This window comes from Coenobita brevimanus, chromosome 90, assembly GCF_032717465.1.
Source record: "Coenobita brevimanus isolate Jiangsu-jjx chromosome 90, ASM3271746v2, whole genome shotgun sequence".
In the NCBI taxonomy this organism is placed as follows: Eukaryota; Metazoa; Arthropoda; class Malacostraca; order Decapoda; family Coenobitidae; genus Coenobita; species Coenobita brevimanus.
In genome coordinates, this window is record NC_137043.1 from 34,805,382 (window position 1) to 34,830,482 (window position 25,101).

At 42.3% G+C, this 25,101-nt stretch overlaps 1 protein-coding gene across 1 annotated transcript in view; it reads left to right on the forward strand.

Moving 5' to 3' along the window:
- LOC145411670 (uncharacterized) overlaps positions 1-25,101 on the forward strand; it is a 70,259-nt gene that overhangs the window by 28,367 nt on the left and 16,791 nt on the right. Inside the window, exon 2 of the mRNA XM_080281676.1 lies at positions 24,002-24,075. Coding sequence (XP_080137802.1) covers positions 24,002-24,075 — 74 coding nt within the window. The remainder of the gene's footprint in view (positions 1-24,001; positions 24,076-25,101) is intronic.

The window sequence follows — 25,101 nt, forward strand, 5'->3', positions numbered from 1 at the left end:
AGAGAGAGAGAGAGAGAGAGAGAGAGAGAGAGAGACGTCGCTTCAGACGTGACCAATCAGCACGTTTGGTAGGTAGAGTTCACACACACACACACACACACACACACACACACACACACACACACACACACACACACACACACACACACACACACACACACACACACACACACACATATACCCTACCAACAAACAGTCATACCGACCCAGCGATATGGTAAAACACTTCAAACTCAAACAAACTCAGATTTACCCAAACACAAAAAAGAAAGAACCGATGCACAAAAAGAAAGAGAGAGAGAGAGAGAGAGAGAGAGAGAGAGAGAGAGAGAGAGAGTGTAACAGGCTAGAGTTGAGAAAAAATTTTTGAGGGAGCGAGAGAGGAGGGGAGGGAAAGGTGGGTGACGGAGTGGTACAAAAATAAGTTCCCTAAAAAGATAAGTGAAGAGAGAGAGAGAGAGAGAGAGAGAGAGAGAGAGAGAGAGAGAGAGAGAGAGAGAGAGAGTGAGTGAGTGAGAGAGAGGTTGGGGGAGTGAATGTGAGTAAAAATATGTGAGGGAGTAAGAGAGGGTAAGGGGGAAGGGTGGTGCAAAAGTTAGATATCTGTACGCTTCCGATACGTCCAGTTTCGTGAAGTTTGAAAGGGCGTACTGGGTGGTGCAAAAGCTTGAGCAGTAGAGGGAAGAGATGGGTATTTGCGGGTATAGAAATTATTTGTGTGTGTGTGTGTGTGTGTGTGTGTGTATGTATGTATGTGTGTGTGTGTGTGTGTGTGTGTGTGTGTGTGTGTGTGTGTGTGTGTGTGTGTGTCTGTTTACCGCCTGATTTATTGGACTTGGAGGAGATCCCTTGTAAAGTGGAGTTGTTTTCACGTGATGGAACTGAGCCATTCCTGAAACATGGATACGAAGCAGAGTTGGGTGAAATTGGATAAGCCTTAGTTATGGGGTAGAAATAAGTCTCCTTGGTTATTAGTCAAATCGATCTTTCAATCTGACTTCACCTGGTCATTAACTGAGGCGAAAGTTGTTAGATATTTTTGTCAGATTAGAACAAACGTATTTAAACGGTTAGTAAAGCCTCCATTCACCCTTTGGACGGGTGATGTCAATTTTACGTACCCCTTTATGCCCTCAGATGGTTTTATTCAGGAAAGGCCTCATATTTAACAGGTTTATTTGGATTATCTCAAAGTTGTCCGTTTCGAAAAGTTGATTCTAAGCTTCCTGCGAATGGTTTAGGGTGATCCAAAATGGCGGTGTTGTCCCGTGTGTGTGTGCTTGGGGCTCTGGTGCGGGGCGTCTATCTGCTGGCGGTGTTATTGGCTGCCTTGTATGGCTTGGGTCACAATGGAAACTTAAATTGCTTCCTGCCCTGCCTGCGGGTTAGGTCCCATCTGTACCAGGATGCCATTTTTTTTGGTTATATTCTTGCTTACGTCAGGCGGATTTTGATTTTTTAAACGTTGAGGAGAGGTCTGTTGTCTCCCTTCCCATGACGGCCTTCCTGTTGTAGTTCCTGCCAACGTCCGATTTATTTATTTTTTTATTTAGGTGAGTTCCCTTGTAGTAGCTTTATTTATTTAGTATTTTTCGCTAACCAGAAAATTATTGAAATTTTTGTTAACACCCTTAGTAGTGAAAGAGTTAGAAATAATCAACATTAATGAGTTCATACCATGACGTATTGTATGGGAAAGCGTGGAGAATCATGAAAATATATGGATAGGGAAAGTGGTTATGAAAGAGAGAGAGAGAGAGAGAGAGAGAGAGAGAGAGAGAGAGAGAGAACTAGGAGTGAGCGACGAGAAACCAAAGAAATAACGAAGGATACCCGAGCCTGAGAGAGAACTAGGAGTGAGCGACGAGAAACCAAAGAAATAACGAAGGATACCCCAACCTGTATGCAGTGTATAGAGGTATAAACTGTGCATGGAAAAAGTAGACCATCCATTTTATTTGTTTATTTTTAATCCCTACACTTAGAAACAGTGGATGGCGTTTTTAAGATATTCTTCGCATGCGTCTTGTTTATGTGTTAGTATGCTGTTTTTAGTCACTGAAATATTTGCCTTACGAAATATTAGCGAACAACAATAGCTTTCATTATGGAATAGTGGCTGAATCGGTAGAGGTAGCCTGCAGTCGTAATGGACCCAGGTTCGAATCCCGACTGGGGCAGTGAACAGTTTAAGGATTTGAATATCATATAATAGACTTTACTATTCTACCAAAAGACCCGCCGACATGTCATAAAAATACCCCCAAAATACCAGCTCACCTGTCCTGTATGAGACAGCCCTAGCATATACTCAGTATTAACGGTTGGTGTTAGCGCCGAACTGGTGACATGTGGTGTATGGTATGTAGGTGGGTTACTGGGCCCTGGCATTGGGCTGTGAAGCCTGTGCCCAGAGTAGGACAAAAAAAAATAAATAAAGTTTTTTTGTTGACACTGTAGGTGGAAAGATGACCTCTCTCTCTCTCTCTCTCTCCCCTTTAAGTCCCTAAGCATCGTCCACTCTCCTCTACTGTACGTTGTTGTTAGAATGCCGGAGAGGGACGCCTTCACGTGGTGGCGCCGATATAACTGGGCGGTGAAGAGCATTATACAAACGTCCCAGAACCCCCTCTCTGTCCCCCAAAAGTAGGATGATGGACTGTAGGATATGAGCAGCTTCAGTCTGCAGTCCACTAGGTTCACATTCAGATGAACCCGGAGATACAACTACTACTACTACTACGTCATGTGGTAGTTCTTTTCTCCCAGACTTACATTCCTGTTTCTGGTCTCTGCTTCTTAAACCCCTGCTGTCATCCACGCTTCGTTGCTGTACGTTGGTGCCAGAACTAATAGTCATTCAATACTTTCTTCTCTTCCATACTTACAATACATTCCTATTTCTGGTCTCAGCTCCAAATGCCCCTGCCATCAACCTCGCTGGACCCTTCCCTTAAACTTATCTTCCATGCTGCCATTAGTGTTCACAGCGCTACCTGAATACCTGAACACCTGAACATTTACCTCTTGTTTACCATTCAGCCTCCGCCTCCAGGTCGTATCGTTTCCAGACGCCATCACTTTGCTATTCTGTACCGTTGGTTTTAAATTTGATGGTAACCTGTAATTTGTTTCGGTGTCTCTTTCGAACATCGTCACATTGCCCTTCTCTACATTCACTTTCAGATTTTGTCTTTTACACGCACTGCAAAAGTTTTCTGACAGACTCCAACCTTCACACTACATCTAGTATTTGCATTGTTGATGATACCGGTCGAATGGTTGGTGATGCCGTGGAAGTTTTTAGAGTTTAGTAGAGAGAGAGAGAGAGAGAGAAACCGACTAGGTTGATATCAGGGAGTGCGGTAGCCAATCCGTAAGTAGGAGTGGCGCAGGTTGAAAATGGCATCCTGTGCATAGGGTATTGGAGCATTCGGTCGCAAAGCCCAGTTCTAAGCTTACGAACTAAAAGACCTTCGCTATTCAAGTGCAAAACAACTCGCAAAGTCTTCATAACCTTCGTAGGAGTCGCAAAATCGAACTGCAAAACTATCGATTTATTCCTTTATCTTTGATCCTTTCTTTTTTCATCAGTCATAACTCAAAAACTAAAAGGCGTACGCGAGCCGACTATACACCAAAACGCTGCTTGTCAAGTGTAGATGTTTATTTTCATGTTCAGTAAAGCATTCAGGCTACGGCTCGCGAGTTCCGTCCTGAAAACCGCATCGCTGTCAACCGTAACTATTCCATTTTGCGCAGTATTGGTTAGCTACAGCTCGCCTGCAGTTAAAGAACGTACCAAAACACTTCTTTTCACGGAAAGGCACCCTCGTTTTAGACTTTCAGTATGCTGTGCTTGTAACAGTCCAAATCTAACACTTGCTTTATGCATAATTGTACTTCCACAAAAAGATCATAAACTAGAAAAAATGTATAAAATGATTGTTAAGAAGTAGGAGTGGCAAAAGTGCACAGATAAGAGATGAAAAACGTACAGAAACAAGAGAACATTCAGGATAGGAGGAGATTTGGAGACTTATACCCATTACTGCATTCCACCAGCTACAAGTTTGTGGCTAAAGTGTGGAGTATAGTACTGGATGTAGGTCACCAAATTTCCTCCCATCCTGAATTTTCTCATGTTTCCGTGCTTTTTTCATCTCATATCTGTGCACTTTTGCCATTACTACTTCATAGCAATCATTTTAGAAAATTTTTGTTTTCTCTATGTGTGAGTGCTGGCGCCTGTCTATGAAAAACATTGTTACAGTGATGTAATGCTCGTACAAAAGTCACAGTTGAAAACACTTCAAAGAAATGTGTGAATACAAACACAGACGGAGAGAAGTGTATGTAAGAAGTGAAAAACTTGCTACCTTAATTACGACAACACATTGTAGTAGAGACCTTCACAACACACCGAAATTGTTTTTTGGACAGTTGCAGTCACCTTACGCCTCTGATTGTGGTGGTAATGTGACATTCCTACTTAATAATTTATCCCCAGTGTTTGATTAAAGATTTGCATGATCCAGTTTTTAGATGGTTTGGAGACAGCGTAAAGGAACCATTAAACTCCTACGGCACATGAGGAAGAGGTGGAGGAGGATTGATTGGGAGAATAAGTGATATTTTAGTCGTCATTAGAGGGTGAATTATGCGACTCTGAGCTCGGCTGACGAAGAAGAAAGCAGGCGCCTTCGTTGTCTGCGCATATGCGTCGTGTAAGAATAATCAACATTCGGCATGTCATAAAATCAATTATCGAAATAATTATAATTATCCCGTATAGGGTATGCCTATGTGCTGGTTAGGAGGAAGTGCTTTGAAGTGGATATAGGCTCTTAATATTTTTTTCTGCCACTGAGGTACGTGAAGTAAACTGCTAAAGGACAGAAACCTGGGCCAGGTTAAGGTGAAACAGTATAATGCTCAGAGAAGTATCGTATACGACTACCAGCATTGAGGAGCTTGCTCTTACGTATACTCCCCCATGCCCGTGTTCTAAGTGGCACCGGAAGGCCCGTAGGGCTTGTTCCTAAGCGATTAATATCGCGTAGGACACTGTAACCTTCTTGTATATAGTTTGTGTGTGTGTGTGTGTGTGTGTAGAGTAAGTCGGTGAGGAAGAGACGTGACGAAATCTTCATACCCACTTACAATAGGACTCTCAACGTTAAGAATACAGTCCTGTGGCTCACGAGTGCACGGCGCTGTAACAAGAGATATGCGCAATTTTGAGTGGTGGAGATGAAGGCCTGTGAAATGCTGGGCCAGGTTTACTGTTTCTTGCCTCCTTGTTAATGAGATCTTAAGCTGGGACGGGATCAGCAGCTCAACATCGTGTCAGAGCAGTGAGGTGGATGGAAGTGGGTTGACAGCGAGGTGTTTTTAAATAATTAGGATAGATTATACACTATATATATATATATATATATATATACACACACACACACACACGGTGTATAATATCCAACCACCTACTGTACAATTAAACTTAGGAGAGGCTTTTCGAGCCAGAGGAGCTATATATGGCTTGTTTACCCTTTCACTGGTAGAAGACTATCCTGAGCTGAATAAAATAGTATAGAAGTAGCAAGGAAAAAAAATCACAGTATTCAGAGGTAAAGGTAAAAACACTCGTCTACTGTAGCCATGTACACATGTTCGGTTCGCTTACTAGAATCCCTTCACAGCATTGCACTGCTTTCCTTGCACCTCATACATCTGTGACACTTGCCAGAATAGTTACATCTCAGTCCACTCTCACATATTGTTTTTATGTCCTGTAAGCCACAACAAACCCTTCCCTTCTTTACGTACAGCACTTCTGCCCCTTTAATATTTTCTTAAGGTGAACAAAAATCGTCTATTTTTAGCCATATGAAATTACTAAAGTTTGAGACGACCCTTAAAATGGCTAATCACGATGGATGTAAATTTGAGGAACACAAACTTTCCTAATCGGCTCAAAATCGACACCGTATTGTGTGGAATTTAAATCATAGTTATGAGTTACAGTGGGGAGACACTCCAGACATCCCATACCACACATGAAACCTACCTATGATTCCTTAGTTTTATTTATTTATTTATTTTTTATTTTGACAGTTAACCATTCTTTTTTTTTTCTAGATTTTTCTTGCGCCTTCCTGGTATGTTTGGCAGAATCTTTTTCTTGGATGTTGACATTTATTTAATTTATTTATTTGTTTTTATTTTTTATTTTTTTTTCAATCTGCTTGCGTTGTACAGTGTAGATTTTGATGCCGAAATACAGAACCAGGAAATCATGCATATAATAAATTGAAGATGATGGGTCAGAGGTGAACATTAAAGTGGACCTGCTTATATTTTGACTCAGCATTGGAGTTGGTGGGTGAAGGGACAGTGGGATGAAGTTGGCGTAATCATTAACTCCTTTTTATCATATCACGCAACTTTTTTATCGTATTCCGTATCTCTGCAATCCAGTCAGTGCATTAATTGAGCGTAATAGTTGATTATATTTGCTGACTGTCTTTAGCTGAGAGAATCCTTACGTATTTAAAGTAATCTGTGTCCTTTTGCTGCTGTGATTCAACGCAAGTAATTTTTTTTAGGTAACATCAGACGCTTTTCTTCAGCAGAGAAATTATTGACGGAGGTGAAGGATGACCAAATCTTTCTAACCTTCTGTGCGATGATTCAGTTTAAGTGTTTGAGTCTCGCTAATGCCAGATGGTTTTTGTATGCACTTAATAGGTTCAAAATATATTAGACTCGTAGTGCTGTCAACTTACATACATACACACTCGTACATACATAAAGACAACGCCACGCATTTAAAGAATCCCAGTATTGAAGATGGTCACGGTACAGCCGCTGTTTTCTCTGGACTGAAAGCTAAATCAAGTGCCAAAAACCAGAAAATTACCCTCTTCCTTAGAGACATTCAACACTGTAGATTGAAATAATTAAGTGGCTGTGTATAGAGGGCAGACAGACAGATAAAAATACAGATAGATAGATAGACAGAGAGACAGGCAGGCAGGCAGGCAGGCAGACACAATTATTACGGATTATTTGTTTTGGTCATCTGTGGGCAAGTGCATCAGTATTGGGGGGTGTGGGACGAGGGCTGTCACATAGCACTCACCTGCCTCGCTCCGTCCTTCGCTAATTATCCCTGGCCGAAAACATTAATGCAGCAGTGGCGATATTACCTGGATATTGGACTCCACACGCACGAAGGAACAAACAAGCAAATAAACAGACGTACACGCAAGAGAGCTCATAAACGAAAAGCAGAACGAACACACACACACACACACACACACACACACACACACACACACACACACACACACACACACACACACACGGAATAGTTAACTAAGGACAAACCTACCGATCGAAAATGCTTTTACACTTTAATTCCACTTAAGTAAGGCCTCTCGTACGGAAGCGGTTACTAAACTTGACAACAATAACATCAAGAGGAAGCGCATAGTCGTTTATCAGTTGTCATCTTCACATTCAGACGTACAACATTGCAAGTTCCGAGAGAGAGAGAGAGAGAGAGAGAGAGAGAGAGAGAGACAGACAGACAGACAGACAGACAGACAGACAGACGGACAGACAGACAGACAGAATTCGGAATGGAAATTTATGACGTGAGAGGAGTGAAAGACAGGGATTGAAGGATAGGAAGAAGGAGGAAAATTCAGGTAACAATGCCTTCTTTTGGCACAGGCAGATAGATAGTTGTAATTAGATATATTGGTAGGTAGATAGATAGATATAGACAGATATGTAGTGGACGATGTATAGAGATTGCTGAATGGGGAATGTGGGACGAAGATTGAGTGAAGGTGGATGATGATGAGATGAACACCGCGGCAGTGTTTTTTGGTGTGTGTGTGTGTGTGTGTGTGTGTGTGTGTGTGTGTGTGTGTGTGTGTGTGTGGTGTACCGGTGGGTGAGAGGCAGTATGATGGATGGCAATAAACGGTGTCTTGCGGGACGTCTGCCATTACACCGCATCTCGCACACTGAGTTATGACCACTGGGTGGGTAGACAGGGGGAGGTGGGGGATAGGGAGATGATAGATAGGTAGGTAAGTAAGTAGGTAGATAGGTAGGTAGGTAGGTAGATAGATATAAACAGGTATTGATTGATTAGTAGGTAGATGGATGGATGGACAGACAGATAAATATATGCGTAAATAGATAGATACTTGATAGATAGAGAGGTTGGGACCCTTAGATATTGTATCACATTAGCGGCTAGTAATAGTTGACAGACGACGAACTACCCCGGGAGATTTTTTCCAGATTTATTCAGAAAGAAAGAACCAAGTACTGAACACCATCAAATATCCTTCCAATCAGAGTTACCGTAAACAAAAAGAAAACCTAAATCAAGATCCATAGATTTCGTGACACCCAGACACAGTACGTATAAAAGTCTGGAGTTATTGGTAGTTGTAAAGTGCTCTGAAGAAGTTCCATTCCTAGCATATCTCATTTTTTGTTCCCCCCTCCTGGAGTTACTGTCTCGTTCCTCGCTGTCTCATGCGTAACATCGTTCCAGGTTTCCTTATTCCTGGTATCATCATACTTCTCCTTATTCCCATCCATAGCCTGTTCATTCCTAGATTCATTATTCTCAGCCTCGTCGGTCTCATTCCAAATTCCCTCAGTCACAGCTTTCTCATTCCTAGTTCCCTCAGTCCCAGCCTCCTCACTCCAGTCCATTTTATTCCCAGCCTCCTCATTCCAGTTCTTTTTATTCCTAACCTCCTCACTCCAATCCTTTTTATTCCCAGCCTCTTCATTCCAATCCCTTTTATTCCTAACCTCCTCATTCCAGTCCTTTTTATTCCTAGCCTCTTCATTCCGATCCTTTTTATTCCTAACCTCGTCATTCCAATCCTTTTTATTCCCAACCTCCTCATTCCAGTGTTTTTTTTTATTGCTAACCTCCTCATTCCAGTCCTTTTTATTCCCAGCCTCCTCATTCCAGTCCTTTTTATTCCAAATCTCCTCATTCCCAACACGATAAAAGAAATAAGTAAAATACCAATTCAGTTTTTGGCAGCAGGAGTTTTAGATGCAGTGGTAAGGAAAAAAAAGCTAAATTGCAGACAGAAACACACTCAGAATTGTGTATTGACCTTTCCACTGCATTGTTCAAAGTTAGTTAGTTTTTTTCAATTGATGTTCGAAGGCAGGTCTTTTATTTGGGCCAAACTCCAAATTATTCTCTGTCTCTGAAAGCACCCTGCCAATCACAAGGTTACAGGCCGACTTGATTATCCGTCTGCCTGCTCTGGACGCGGTTGAATATTTTATTACGCTAAAACCAAGCGAATTTGCCCATCTGAGAGAAATCTCACCAGAAAAAAAAAAAAAAAAAAAAAAAAAGGAGAAAAAGAAATAAATAAATAAAGAAAAAGGTGTATGTATTTTAAATTTGTCCATCCGAGAGACTGAGAAATACAGACCAGTAAAATTATAAAATGTGTTTGTATTTCACTGAAGAAACATGTGTAAAAATTTGTGTTCTTATTTTAAATTGGACCGTAAAAAATCAGATTAAGGAGAAAAAGAACATTAATAAAAGAAATGGAAAATTAGCTTGGGTGATAGGAGTATAACAGTTTACCTTAAGAGACACTAAGGAGAGAAGACATATCTGTGTGTATATCTCTCTGTTGTCAGACGCCTTAATCCTGCAAGGGGTGGCCACAAACAAATCGTCTTCATGTCGCGCTGTCCCCCGCCATTTCGTTGTCCTTCCAGCTTACACACCCCTCTCTCAAATCTCTCTCTATTCCATCCCTCCATCTCATCCTTGGCCTCCCCCTCCCTCTCCTCCTCTCCACCTCACACACTCTCCTCGTTAGTCTCTCGCTCTCCATCCTCTCCACATGGCCAAACCACCTCATTGTATTTTCTCCCCACTCTTTCTATCACATCTACATCCACACCACAACGTTCCTTCACCTCCTCGTTTGTCAGTCTGTTTCTCCATGCAACTTCACATGCTCCTCTTAAATAACTCATTTTCACCGCTCTTACGCTTGACCTGTGTCCATCCAACAGGTCCAAGTTTCACTTCCATACGGTAGAGTTGGTATCACAATACTGTCACGCAGTGACTTTTTGCATCCATGCTCACTTCCCTATTTCTTATCACTGCTTTCAAAGAACCAGCAACCTTTCTTCCTTATTGTTTCCTTTCAAGCACCTCACCCTCCAAACTTCCATCCCTACTCATTACACTGCCCAAGTTTTTAAATGCACTCATATTTTCCATTTCCTCATCATCCAACCTCACTATACAGTCAGTGACGTCATTTCTCTTGAAGGCCATAACATTACACTTCCCTATATTCACCCTTAGATTCCGTTTATTGCACACTCTCCCAAACTCATTCACCAAGGCTTGTAGTTCCCCTTCGCCTTCATGTAACAGTACAGTATCATCTGCAAACATCAGTACAGAAAGTTTCCAAACGCTGCCCTCTCTCATTAGGGCCGCTCCAACGTCCAGTGCCCTGCCTTGTATCTCTTTTATAACTCCATCCATATACAGATTGAACAGCCGTGGAGACATGACACATCTCTGTTACAATCCAAATTTCAGATACAGAAATTCACTCAGTTCACTATCCACACGCCCTGCAGCCATAGCGCCCTCATACATGCTCTTCACGGCGTTCAGCAACTTCCCAGTTACTCCATTTATTCTCAGTATTTTCCACATTCCCTGTCTATCCACCCTGTCATATGCTTTCTTCAAATCCATGAAGGCCGCATATAACTTCTTTCCCTTCTTTAGAAACTTTTCCACTGAAGACCTAAGATTGAATATCTGATCTATCCAACCTCTTCCCTTCCTAAAACCTCGCTGTTCTTCTCCAACTAATTCCTCTGTTCTTCCCATAACTCTGTTTTTAAGTATCCAACCATATACTTTTCTTATTACACGCAGAAGACAAATGCCCCTATGATTACCACACACTTCTTTTTACCCTTTTCCTTTGTACAGGGAAATAATTATACCTGACTTCCAATCCTCTGAGACTCTACCTTCCTTCCAGGCCAGTCTGCACGAGCTAAGCAGAGAAATCAGGAAAATATCAGATCGTAAAGAAGTAAAGTAGAGAAATCAGGAAAATATCAGATCGTAAAGAAGTAAAGTAAGCAGAGAAATCTGTAAAATATCAGATCGTTAAGGAAGTAAGCTAAGCAAAGAATTCGGGAAAGTATCAGGTCAAGTAAGAAAAGTAAACTAAGCAATCAGGAAAACATAAGATCTTAAAGGAAGTAAACTAAGTAATCGGGAAAACATAAGATCTTAAAGGAAGTAAACAAAGTAGAGAAATCAGGAAAACATCAGTTGTAGCAGGGGAGTTAGTAAGGAGTTTTATGGTGTTGTGGTGGAGAGGTGGGTGGGTCCCCGTGTCCCCTGGTGACTTATGGCGCGTCACCCCAGCCCAAGCCCTCCCTGGGGTCCATTTGTGTAATCTGATTGGTGGCCGGAAACCCATGCGGCCCCGCGATTGGCCCATTTGTATGTCGGGGGGGAAAGTGCCAGCCAACCCCCGCATGTTTCTCAGAAGGTTTAGGTTCTTTTTTTTTTTCTCCTAGCACCTCTTCCTTAGCGGTTTGTTACAATATGCTTATTCTGTCTCTGTATATATACTGTATAGCCAGACGCCATAATCTCGTAAGGGGTGGTCGTTTGTCTTTGATTTAGTTGTTTTACGGGAAGGGGCACTAACCCTCCACCAACCCACCTGCTGACGTTTAGGGAACACGTATTGGCTGGTTATATGGTTACCACCCAGCGTTGTAAATGTCTTCCTGGCTTAAAGGAAACTATTAGGCTTGTCATTCAATGAAAACCCACCTGAGAAGGAAAGAAGAGCAATAAAAAGTGACAGGAAAGATGGGAGAAATAGGAAGAGAGGGGGCAGACACTAAAAATGAATGATAAAGGTGAAGGAAGAAGTAGGCAGCACTACATCAAGTGAGTGGTTGATGGTCGCCACCACCTTATTACTTGTTGATATTTTCTCGTATTCTCATTAGCATTTGGGGTTTAGTTGCACCTGTTTCTTTGCCATTATTATGTTTATTACGATAGTTCGCCTCATATTCTCTTTGGCATTGGATTAATCTATGACCCTGGATTAATCATACACACGGTGAAACTATTATTGTGAATAAAAGGCAGTTCCGATTCCATTAGAACTCCCTTCAGGTATGAACAGAGGAAGGAAATGTTGGTGTATATGTTTTTTGTTCCTTCTCATACCTGAGAAGAATCCATGTCGGGACCAAATTTGTTGTCTCGTCACATTACACAGTCTCAGTATGTGGGTATATTTCATCCATTTAAATATTCAAGGGATGTCAGTTGATTCGGCATTGGTCTGCTGCAGGAAGGACACAGCTGATATGTAATGTGGGTAACTTGGTTCATATAGTTCATCTGCTGGTTTGTTAATTCGTACCCTACCAGGAGTTTTCATGTGGTGAAGCAGGTAGGCCGCAGTGCACTGGTGCAGCAGGTTGTCCATTCAGGGCGATTCATGCTTTAGGAGTGCTGTCTGAGGCCTCTCCTCTTGAAGTCCCCGCATTAATAGGTTCTAGCTATATGAGATTAAACTTTCAGGGTAATCTCTCAAAATAGATACTCTGGTGGAAAGGCAGATGTGAGCAGGTGGTCTGACGGGACGCTCCTGTAACAAAGGACTGAATCGAGGGACTTTGAGAGCAGGTGTTAGAGCCTTGTCCAAGGACGGGAAGTCCTGTGAATTCTGGCTGCTCTAGAGTTTACCGCGTCATGTAAGAGGAATGAGTCAGTCAGCTGCCAATATGTATCGATGCTTTTTTGGCCACCTGGACTGGGTTGGGCCGGTAAGTTTCGTTAAATTTGGGGTTCGTAGATGGCTAAGTCCGTCTTTATTTTCACGTCTCTCTCCTTGATACCTCCTCTCTCGGTTTCCTCTCCCTCCTTCTCAGTGATGCAGAACAATAAAAATAATAAACTGATATCATCCTCTCCCATATCATCTCTCGCAAGGTATAGGAGTTGTGAGTTGTGCTACCGTACATGTATAGGTAGGTGGGTGACAGGCCTGTGCCGCTGGTGACAGTTACATGATGGAAAAACTCTTGGGTATCTGAACCGATGCGTAGAGGACTGACCTTCACCACGAACGGAGCCTTCGACCACTAGATCACAAGGTGTAAACGTACCGATTGTCAGTTTTCACACTGGCTATACTCTGTTCACCTTGACCTGGCGAAAATTACCGTATCTCCATCTTGAATGCTGAGCTACTCCAGGATATTGAAACGAGAATATGGTACTAGTCACGATGGAGTTCTATGGAAGGGATGTAGAACCGTAATATTGTCCTGTACTGAGACTGAGGTTCGGAAAACAAGCTGCAGAAGGACGAAAACCTCCTCCTTGTTGAAATAAATGAATTATATATAATTGATGACTCAGAGTGGAAGTTGTATTGGCTGAAAATTTTACCCTTGCGAGGTCTTCCCCAGTCTGTTTATACTCGTGTGGCGGTAGTAAGATTGAGGGAATGTCGTACGGAAGGGGTTGTGGGGATTGTTTTTTTACATCTTCACTACCTAAAGGACTCCCCCAGGTATACATAAAAAAAAATTGGCGTCATAAAAAATAGAGCCGTTTGCGCTGACAAAACCGACGCCGTCTGTCAACAGGCATAACCGTGTGAAGAAAACGAGTTGAAGTGGTCCATTATTTTCCTGAGTACCTTAATTAGCAGCATTTTGGTGTGGCTGTCTGTTCAGGATACTTTAGGACCATTCATGCCCATCACAACCATCCCGGCCCAGTTAACTCCACTCCAGCCATGCCTAGCTAGTTATGTCCCTTTTACATCCTTTTTTAATCAAGTAGCCTTTTTTAGACCCAGTCAGGGCGATTAAGAACCATTTCCGCCAGCTTTAGTCCAGTAAGGTCTGTTTTAGTCTATTAATGTAATTACTGGGCTGGTGGCTCCACTTAGATGCATTCATTCCAATTACAGTACGTCATTTCAGGCCACTAGAAGTCCTTTCAGACCCTTCGCATTCATTCCAAACTAACCGGATTTTCATTTCTGGCCAGTTTAGGTGCATGGAGGACCATAATCCGTTCAGGACCATTCCAGCCACTCTAGGTCCACCCAGATGCTGCAGAAGGACTGGCTATGCAATAGTCCCTAAGTTCTCTCCCTGCCCCGCGAAAGAAGTGTATGCCCGTATCAAAAATATATACAGTTAATCCTCTAGAGTGAATGAATACATCCAAAATATCACCATTTGTCCCATACAGTACACTCGGTAAACTTTGAAGGAAAGTGGCAAGTCAGTTTTATAAGTAACAGTGGAACTGTAATATGCATTTTTTTAAATATGCCGGGGCCTTGATAGCAATAAAAAAAAACATGACAAAGAAAATAGAACATAAAAAGAAAAAAAAAAAGACAGGAAAAGAAGGAAAGAAAAAATAACAAAAAAAGAATGCTCTAACGAGAAACTATTTTTTTATAACATAGGGAGAATATTAACCTTTTGCTGCGATGACGCGTCTTATTATTTTAATTATACTTCTCACCAGGCTATATTATACTACAGAGAGCTCCTTGTTTGTGAAGCGGCAGTGAAGGCTGTCTTTAACCCCTCCAGTTCAACGATTCTCTCCAGCTAAATAAAATTGTCTGTAGATAAGGACTGGTATCCTCCCTAACACCTCTGGCTTTGCGATTTTTTAATGTGATCGCTTAATACTCTTTTGTACGTTACTTATGTAGAGTATGGCGACATAGGAAGGATTTATGTAATGCCGAAAAGTCAGTAAGGTGTAATGAACAAAATAAGTCGCTTAGGAAAAGGTGTTAAGGAGCTTCCTCAACCGACGAGAATACGGACCAAGAATTAAATAAAATAGACGTCCCTGGGCTAGTATTTTTTGTTCTGAATATTAATGTTTACAGTTGTATATCCAATGCAATTTTTTTTTATCTTAGAGGGAACAGTCTTGCGGGCTTCTGGTCTTTGGTTCCTTCTTCTGTGCATTAAAAAAAAAATTATACAGTAACTGAAAATAAAGCCATAGGGAAGAGGTATGTGGACGTCCCCCAAAGCGGCTAGATTACTTACCTGGTGTAAATGCCTGTGCTACCTGAATAACACTTTTCAACCACAGGAGTAACTATGGAGATACGTGGCCAGTGTAGGTATGAGTCTGGTGGCAATGGTGGTGGTGGTGGTGCAAGTGGTGGTGTGAGTAGTGGTGATTGTGAAGGTGGTAGTGGTATAGGTCTTGGTGTTGGTGTTGGTAGTGAAAGTGGTGATGGTGGTGGTGTGAATAGCAGTGGTTGTGAAGGAGGTAGTGGTGAAGGACTTGTGGTGGATATAGAGATAGTGGTGGATTTGGATGTTTAGTGTTAAGGAAGGTAGTGGCAAGTGTGTACAAAATGGTGATGGTGGTGTGTTTGGTTGATCGTGGTGTAAGTAGTGGTTGGTTGTGTCTGTGGTAGTGTTGATAGTGGTGACTGTAAACTTGTTGGTAGGCAGTAGCTAATGGAAGTGATGATGATTGTGTTAAAATGTGTTTCTGTATATGGTGGGGTTGTTGTTGGTACTGTTGGTGTAAGTATAACTAGTATAGCGTAGGTGGGAGTAATGGTGGTGTAAGTGTAAGCAGAGGAGATGTAGATGGAATTAGTGGTGTAGGTGGTGTGATAGAGGTGGATGTGTCGTACTAAGCCTCCAAAATGACTACCCTCTTGTTCTCCACGCCAATCTACATGTCTGCAACCCGGACACAGTTACAGCCTGACTTACGTAACTATGTTTGTTGCAGGTCCTCTAGTGCTGTACGTGGATAGATAGTTAAATAGAAGAGACAGAGCTGAAACACTGGTTAGCAGGTAGACAAACATAATTCATACATACATACGTAAAATTCATGCGTAAGTCCTAAGTACGCACTGATAGATAAGACAGGTAGTTATTAATAGATAGGTAGTTAAGTATGTGGAAAAATAGGTGGTTAGGAAAACATACATACCGATAAGCAAGTAGACAGAACAACAGCTCACACTGACGCTTGCGCTGCTGGGGGCATGGCGTCGAAACAACTGCACTCGTAAAACTCTACGCTCGCAGTGTACCTGATTTCATTATCTTCTCCTTCATCACAGTTAAGCTAAAGTGGCCCAAACACTTTCTCATAGGACATCAATCTGGACCAGATTTGGAGTGTTGGATATTCGTCCCCCAGTGGTTGCTTGTGCAAAGATTTTAAAAAGTATATGAATGAATTAATTAATAATAAGGGTTGGTAGTTCTGTGGCATAGACGTACATACTGTACAAGATCTGTATTATAGTTCTTAAACTGAAATACATACTTGCATACCAGTATACCTAACCTGTTATACATACAGTAGCCAGACAGACAGAGTGATGAAGAGATACAGCCAGACACTGATGAAAAGATAGACAGCCAGATAGACGGTAAAAAAACAAAAAATCAAAGCACATTTACTTGGACGAGCACATTTTAAGACCCAGGAGAGTCATTCGTATAGAGAGGACGGGGCAGGGATGATATCAGATAAAACTCGGGGGCCCCAGCGCAAAAATCAAGTATTTCCAGTAGTGCAATCAGCATGTCCCGTTGAAAAGGCGGGCACAGTCTGGGGAAAGAACCATCGCCGCTGCTTTCCGAGATACCGAACCGCACCGAGACGCGAACGAAGCACTATGAAAACACCTCACTCCAACAGTTCCGGGAAACAGAAATTAAGAGAGAATTTTGATATTTTCTTCTTGTTGGTAAGAACTGGTTTGTGTGTAGGAAAAAGAGATGTAGGAAAATAACCTACGCATCTTTTCTACGCTCTAATACGACCTTTAAGCTTTGTTACGACTGGATTTCGTTGGTAAGTCCGTATCAGATGCAGCGTCCCATCCAAGCTAGTAATGTTCACGGAGGCACGGATTTTCGCTCTAGGGACGCGGCTTCAATTTTTTCAGGCCGGCTGTGCGAAAGGGCAGCGTTGAATGCCCGGCAAATTGCTACGGCTCGGGAGTTATTAATAAAAATAGCGGCGTTTCGTCAGATCTGTGGAAGTGTGTCGGCGAGTGATGAAGAGGAGGGGGGTGTTTGAATAGGCCTGAGGGGGCAACGGTGTGTGTGTGTGTGTGTGTGTGTGTGTGTGTGTGTGTGTGTGTGTGTGTGTGTGTGTGTGTGTGTGTGTGTGTGTATGTGTGTGTGTGTGTTTCACATTACCTTCATGGGTGCTTACCTGCAGGCATTTAGGCATTATTGTTTGTATAGACTGTATATATTTTTTCAAGTGTAGTAAGTACCGTATATTGTGTATGTGTGTCCAGAGGCAATTTTTACTCCAGTTATTCAGCTTTTCATGTTTCACCATTTCCCTTCCTCATCTCACATTGCAGACACACCATATCTTTATATTTTCATCTTTCTACCATCAGAGTTTTATTCAGAGCAGGAGAGCCCCTCGGACTATCGATCTGTCTGTCTGTCTCTGTATCACTCTATCTGTATCTGTCTGACTGTCTCTATCTTTATTTTTGTCCATATCACTGTCTCTCTTTCTATCAGTTTCTCTCTGTATCTGTCGATCTATCTGTTTGTCTGTGCGTCTGTCTATGTATCTTGTATCTATTTCTTGCCGGACGCAGCTTTCTGTAAGGGGTTATAGACCATGCTAATTGAATTAACCCCAGAAAGTGATTATCCGTAGAATCGCATTGCCTCTAAGTGGTTCTTCCCTTGATGAATGAAATTAAGTAGTGGTAGCAAGAATACGATTTAAGACAGTCCATGATAGTAAAGGGATTGATGGTCGTCTATTTTAACCCCATCAGGACGAGAGGTCTTACACACACACACACACACACACACACACACACACACACACACACACACACACACACACACACACACACACATTCCTACAAACCTCCCTCCACACCCAGACCACAAATCAGAGACAGCCAATCACAGGGAGAGTAGTACTGGATGATAAGTGCGAGATCGTCAAGATAAACACGCTCCCCCTCTCACCTCCGCCACGGCACTGAGCACTCCATATATCCCACAGACCCCGGGGGCTTGGCTGATTTACTGTTCGGATCCCTTCCCATCTCTCCCTCCCCTGGGACAATCCTCAGAAAGGATCTTAGATAAGTTTGTGCAGTAATCATGCCACAATATTAGTTCATTAGTATGAGAGATATTGTCATTATTCACATTAATGCTTACCTTAATTCGACTGTGAAGTGTTTGGTTGTTGTAGAAGTGTAAACAAAACAGTCTTATAAACGACTTACGCTAAAGAGAATTTGTGGATGCGTAACCCGGGTCTCTCCCTTTCTCCATCCCGTGATGATTGCTCTATTAGCCCCGTGTAATCCTGGGAGTGGGCAAATATTCTCTACTATGTCTTGGGATCGGAGTAGCTACTTGAGACTGTGGGTAAGCTCGTAACTTAGGCGGGAAAGTGTTGAGGCGGGGTAATGGCTGCCGCCGGCCGCGGAGTTATATCATTTGTGGCGTATTAATTGTCGACTCGATACTACCTCCTATTCATGCACCATTTATCCCTCTGTTCTGAGTCTTTTCCCGCGTATATTTATTTGGCTACTCCTGCCCTTAGAGTATAAAAGGTTAGAGCCTATCTTGAATAAGGAGAGTGGCCATGCGTGATTTGCCACAAGGGATTGTGAAGTAATTCCATTTTGCGTAGTGTTTGTGATAAGAGACTGCGAGATAATGCTGATTTCATGTGTGCGGTGTGTCGGGGAGAGCATATGGAGATTGTTAGGCGTGAAAAGATTGATTTTGCTGGTGAGTCACTTGAGTGTGTGGAAGAGCCTTTTTATTTTGGAGACATGTTATGTGTTGGAGGTGCGGCTGGAGCTAGCTCCGTGGCTAGAGTGTGGAGTGGTTGGAAGAAGTTCGGGGAGCTGTTGCCTCTCCTGATATTGAGAGGGCTCTCCCTCCGTGCTAAGGGATCTTTGGATGCGGCATGTGTTAGGAGCGTAATGCTGTATGGTAGTGAGACCTGGTCAGTAAAGGAAAAGGTTATTCGCAGGCTCTAACGTACAGAAATGACAATGAGTAGCTTAAGCGGATGTGCAGTGCGTCCCTGAGTGCGAGGCTTGGGGCGGCTAGGTTCACGATGGAAGAGTTGAAAGGTAGGATGGGACTGGAGTGTATTGGTGTTGTGATGAGGAGGGGTAGATTGAGATGGTGTGGGTATGTGGAGAGGATGGGGGATGATAATTGGGTGCAGAAAGTGAGAAGTGTTAACGTTAAAGGTGGAGTTGCGAAAAGTGGACGGAAAAAGACCTGGGACGAGGTCACAGAATGTGACCTTAGGGATTAAGGACTGAATAGGGAAGCTGCCAGAGATAGAACAGTATGGAGAGCCGCCATTAGGTGACCAAGGCCGACGCATGGAGCCTTTAAAAAACGAAAACAAAACTTCTGCCTCCGTTCTCCTTCACCTTCAGTCCTACCTTCGAGTCTGAGTTTTTTTTTTGTTTTTTTTTTTTTTTTTTTTTTTTTTTTCATCCCTTTCCTCTCCCGCACGACTCTCTTTTTCTTTTTTTTCTTTTTGGCAACTTTTGGCTCCTTCTAACGCCATCCCACTCGTGGTGACTTAAACTCTCATTTTCTCTATTTTTCACTTCACTCTTGCCCTCCTTCTCGCTTCCTCTCTGCTCCCTCTCGCTCCCAGTTTTTCGCTTCAGTTTAGCCTTCCATTTTCCTTAGCCCAAACCCTGCCCACCCACAACTCTGACATTTTTTTTTATTGTAACTCTTCCCCCCTTTCTCACCTCCCTCAGCAGACCACGATCCCAGCTTTTGCGATTCTGAAACCCTCCCATTTTTCACTGCACTCTTTTTCCCTTTCCCCTCGCCCTCCCTTCGGCTTCAGGTGAGGGCGGTGTAGCCTATGACCCAGCCGGCGAAGCCCCTGCCTAACAATGGATGATTGTAACTCTTCCCCCCTTTCTCACCTCCCTCAGCAGACCACGATCCCAGCTTTTGCGATTCTGAAACCCTCCCATTTTTCACTGCACTCTTTTTCCCTTTCCCCTCGCCCTCCCTTCGGCTTCAGGTGAGGGCGGTGTAGCCTATGACCCAGCCGGCGAAGCCCCTGCCTAACAATGGATGATCAACTGGGTGACAATGCCGCCATCACCTCCTTCCCCCTGCTGGCGGGTTGGGGAGGTATTCGGCCTGGTATCAGACGGGAGGGGAATCACTTATATACTGGAGTAGTTTGGAAGGATGCGTTTTGTTTTAACTTGTGATCTGTTCTTGCCGCCTGTAGAAGATTTTATTTAACTGAGTGACACTGCGACCATCACCTCCCCTCTGGTGGTTGGGTGGGGAAGTACATGGCTTGATACCTAACACAAGACGAACCATTTATATGCTTTGGTAGTCTGACATGATGCGATGAATGTTAGCCTTTATTTATTTATTTTTAGGTGGTCTTTTTATCCCTAGACGATTTTATTCAAGTGGATAATAATATGGCCATCACCTCCTCCGATCAGGTGGTGGTGGGGGGGGAAGTACCTAACAATAAGAGGTCCACTTAAGGAAGCTGGGAGAAAATACTCGAGTTGTGTGTGAGGCATTGTAGTATATTAGCCCTTACCAGTATGTATTAGGATGCTTAGGAGAAGCCTTATCATATGTTTAAGTCTTGCGTGACGAATAAAACAAACTGATGTGTCGTGTTTTTATCTGTTATATTAGACGCCAGGTTTATGAGAGTGCGTCCTAACATTTTTTTACGTAAATGATGATCGTAAATGTCCCAGGAATCATGTTACCGATGTTTACTATTTATTTTCTCGTCACTTACTCATCACTAGCAGGCTTGTCTGTGAAGTCGCACCTTCCCAGCTCACACCCAAGACTCATGGAAAGTCAGTATGAAATATATGAATAGGTGTAAAAATAGTGACCCAGATTCCCGTTTTACAAATAGGAAGAAACTTTACCGGATTAAAATGGAAACGACTGTTGAAAGGTGTGATTCTACGGACAGGTTGAAGAATTTAAATAAAAAATGCGACCCCATTAGAACAAAAAATCTCGCCTAAATTGAATAAAATCGCCTGGAAATAGCACGAATACAGTACAAGCGACGGTATTGGATGGAAAGACTTGAAGCAGATATTAACTTTATTCCAAGTCTAAATCATCCCCTAGAACACCCCCAGCACCACCTGGAACATATACATCCCTTTGACTCCCAACCTTCCCTCCCCCCCCATGCTTTCCGGATCTGCCATGAACACAGCAACGCATTATTGGGCTGAGGGCGGGAGAGAGAGAGGGTGAAGGAGAGAGAGAGCAGGCCATGCTTTGAACAATATAATAGTAGTGGTGGGGAGATACAGAAATTGTGGTGAGGCTCGTGCTGGAGGCGGGATGTGTGTTAGGTTAAGTTCGCTCGGATTGGGTTGAGCTGGGGTAGGTTAGATTAGGTGTGGTGACGTTGGGTTTCTGTTGGGTTGGGCCAGATGAGGTGGGGTTGAATTGGGTTGGGTGGGGTTAGGTTTGGTTGGATTGGATTGGTTTAGGTTCTTTTGGATTAGATTATGTTGAATTGGTTGACGGTCGCCTAGGTCAGGTTGGGTTGGGTTCGGTTCGGTTGATTTTGGTTTGGTTTGGTCGGACTGATTTGGTTGGGTTAGGTTAGAATAGGTTGGATTTAATTTGGATACGTTGGGTTAAGGTGGGTTAGAATAGGTTTGGTTAGATTAGGGTAGGTTGGCTTACTTTAAGTTAGGTCAATTTATATTAAATTCGACTAGTATAGATTAGACTAGGGTGGGCTGGGATTGTGTAGATTAGGATTAGCATTGTGCTATATTAGATTAAATTAGATTAGATCACTGGTTAGGTTAGATTGGATTGGGTTTAATTAGGTTAGTTAAGTTATATGAGGCTAAAGTAGGTTAAATATATCAGATCATGCTTTGAACAGTGCAGCATTATAACTCCATATGTGATCACTGATTTGGTGAGGTTACGTAGTTGGCAGAAGTGTAGTAAGGCTAGGTCTGGAGAGAGAGAGAGAGAGAGAGAGAGAGAGAGAGAGAGAGAGAGAGAGAGAGACAGACAGACAGACAGAGTGCGCTTAGTAAGGTTAGGTCAGGTTCGTGTGTGTGTGTGTGTGTGTGTGTGTGTGTGTGTGTGTGTGTGTTTTGAATATGCCATCATTCCTTCCTTCGTGTTGCTGATAAGTATTGACATTATTTTATTATAGTTGTAAGGATCCCCCTCCCCCCCAAAAAAAAAAATGCAACCAGGGATACCTTACTTCCATAGCAAGGGAAAAATTAACGAAGAGGTCTTTTTTCCTTCTTTTCCTTACTTTTTCCTTTTTCCTTTTTTCCATGTGACTACTGTGCATCATCCCAGTTTTTTCATATCCATTCACCCCCTTGTCATATATGTATTTTTTTTTTTTTTTCAATTTCCAGGCAGTTTTGTTAATCTTTGAGGAGACGTTTTAAACTGAAGGGGTAAAATATGGCCTTGATTAGCTCTTTCGCATTGGTGTTGTCTTGTTATGCCACTGAGCTACGTGAAATAATCTGCAAAGGGACGAAAATCAGAGCAAAGTTAAGATGAAGAAACTACAACAAAACTAAACTTGAAAAATGCCATCGGTTTGAAGTGGTTAAAATCGTTTGACGTTTCCAGAACAAAATGGTTAAGTGCGTTTGTGCCATCCTTACTTTTTAAATTATTATTATTTCAGTGCCCAGAAATATAAATTGTGACTAGTTGTACAGTATACTGTAATCGTCAGGAATTGAAGGCGTTGTGATTGATAAGACTGATTGATAATTGTGTTTGATGGATATTTTTATCAAAAAAATGTAATAAGTAACTTAGCTGTCAGGGGTAGATACGAAGTGACTGCAAGTTTGTATCGTTTGATCTATTGTGGTCAAACCTCGTGACTTTCGTAATCAACGGTCCGTTGGACTTTTTTTTTCGAAATTAGGTAAAAATCGGAGGAAAAAAAAAAAAAAGTTTTTTCATGGCCGGAACTATTCTCACGGCGGCCTTGAGAAGAGTTCCTTCCTTGGGAAAACAAACATTTTTTATCCGATTGCAACCGAAATTGGTGGAGTATGGAGTGTCTGCCCATGACGAATTTTTCAGAACAATATCTTAAAGATCAAGGTCACAGCACATGATTAAAACTCAGCAGTCCCTGTATGGGCTCGTATATACGTTTGGTTTTAACTGCCAGTTCAAGTCAGTGACTGGATCTTTGGACTAACGAGAGGTGAGGGAGGAGTGAGGATGTAGCGCCATTTCACAGTTACCATCGGTTGAAGGTAGTGGTGTGTGTGTGATGGCGATCGGTGTTTATTTGGGTGATTATACTGTTGTAGTGCTAACTTTGGACACTGCCTAAGTCGTATAATAATTTTAGCATGGAGGAGAGATGATGGATGGATTTATTTAATTAACTGTTTTCTTCTTTCTTTTTTCAGTAGTTCGGAGTGCCCCTGCCTGGATATACAGTAGCTCCAGGCTAGGGTATATCCGGAGCTGCCTTCGTCTGGGACACCCACATCCCCGTCACTTCAGATAAGGTGAGACTAGTTTGAAAATTTTGTGGGGTTATCGTGGAGTTTAATGAAATGTTATATGGTCATTTTAATAATTGTAATTGGATTTTCATTTTTGTTTTATGGTACACTAACTTTGATTACAAAATAATAGAGTACGATATTCTGAATGAATCTTAAATGACCTGCGAATCTTGCAAATAGTTTTGTATTGCTTGATATGGTTTACTGTTTTTGCCTTTTAAGCCAGGTAGACAATGTACATATGGTTATTTATAAATTGATTGTGGGTATCTTTATACTTTCAGGTAAGGTGATAACATTCAAGAGGAGCACCGCGCTTCGTAGTCACCGCTGGAGCACCTCTGCGTGGGACGGTGTGGTGAGTGTTGGAATCCCATGTCTGGCTAGGGACGTTAGGGCTTGCTAGGATTTCAAACTCAAACTCCTTCCTGTAACACTAACAGTCCTTTCTTTTCAGGTGCTGCGGCCCAGACTGAAACCTCGCTGGCAGTTTGTGATTAGAGATTATACTTTCAGATATATAGTTATAACTGACGAGCTAAAGTTGTGGCCTTAGTTCGACAGCGCTCGTAGAGGTTGATGACTGTACTACGGATTTTTATAGTAGCATGAAAAATACTTCGAGAACAGAAATATTCGGAAAACGGACTATTAATAAAATAATAATTTTATTGGAAGCTTCGGGTCAGTTTGAACGAAGCATTTACAGTACTTGCGTTTGACGAAACCAGAGGGAGGTGGGAATGTGCGCGGTTCATGATAATTCTGTAGAGGACACAGTCATGAGGTATTAATCATTGAAGTGAAACCATCTTGTTGCTATTCAAGCTGCGGGAATAATTTGCTTGGATTGAATTAAAGTAACTGGCGAATTACAGTGCGACGTTACAGATCGCGTAACTTAATTACTTGAATAGTGACAGTTTAAAATGTTTGAGCTTTTGGTATTGGTTGCGCAGTTAGCAAATAGGAAGCATGGTTAAGAAAGTTTCAGTGATTTTGATGAAATTTCGAGGCGATTTTGATGTTGTTACACGCCTGTGTTTATTCGATCGGAGCACACATTTGAATGCGCACTCGTGTAGGAGTTGGTGTTCTTAAGTGTTGGACTTCGTATGCCTATATTTTGTAAATTTGCGTATTTTTGGCCATTCCGAATTTGCAGTTGTGACATGGAGTAGCATAGCATTTTGATATTCAGGTGGGGAATTTATTAGGCTTATATTCGGATGTAGACAAATGATTATGGCCATTAATTTAGGTTGAATGCTCGTTTGGAAGCACAATTTTAAGAACCGTTTAGGTGTGATACGAATACGCAGCTAAGTTATTTGAGCGTATAACATAAACAGTTCGAGGAGGTGATTACCATACTTGACTGGAT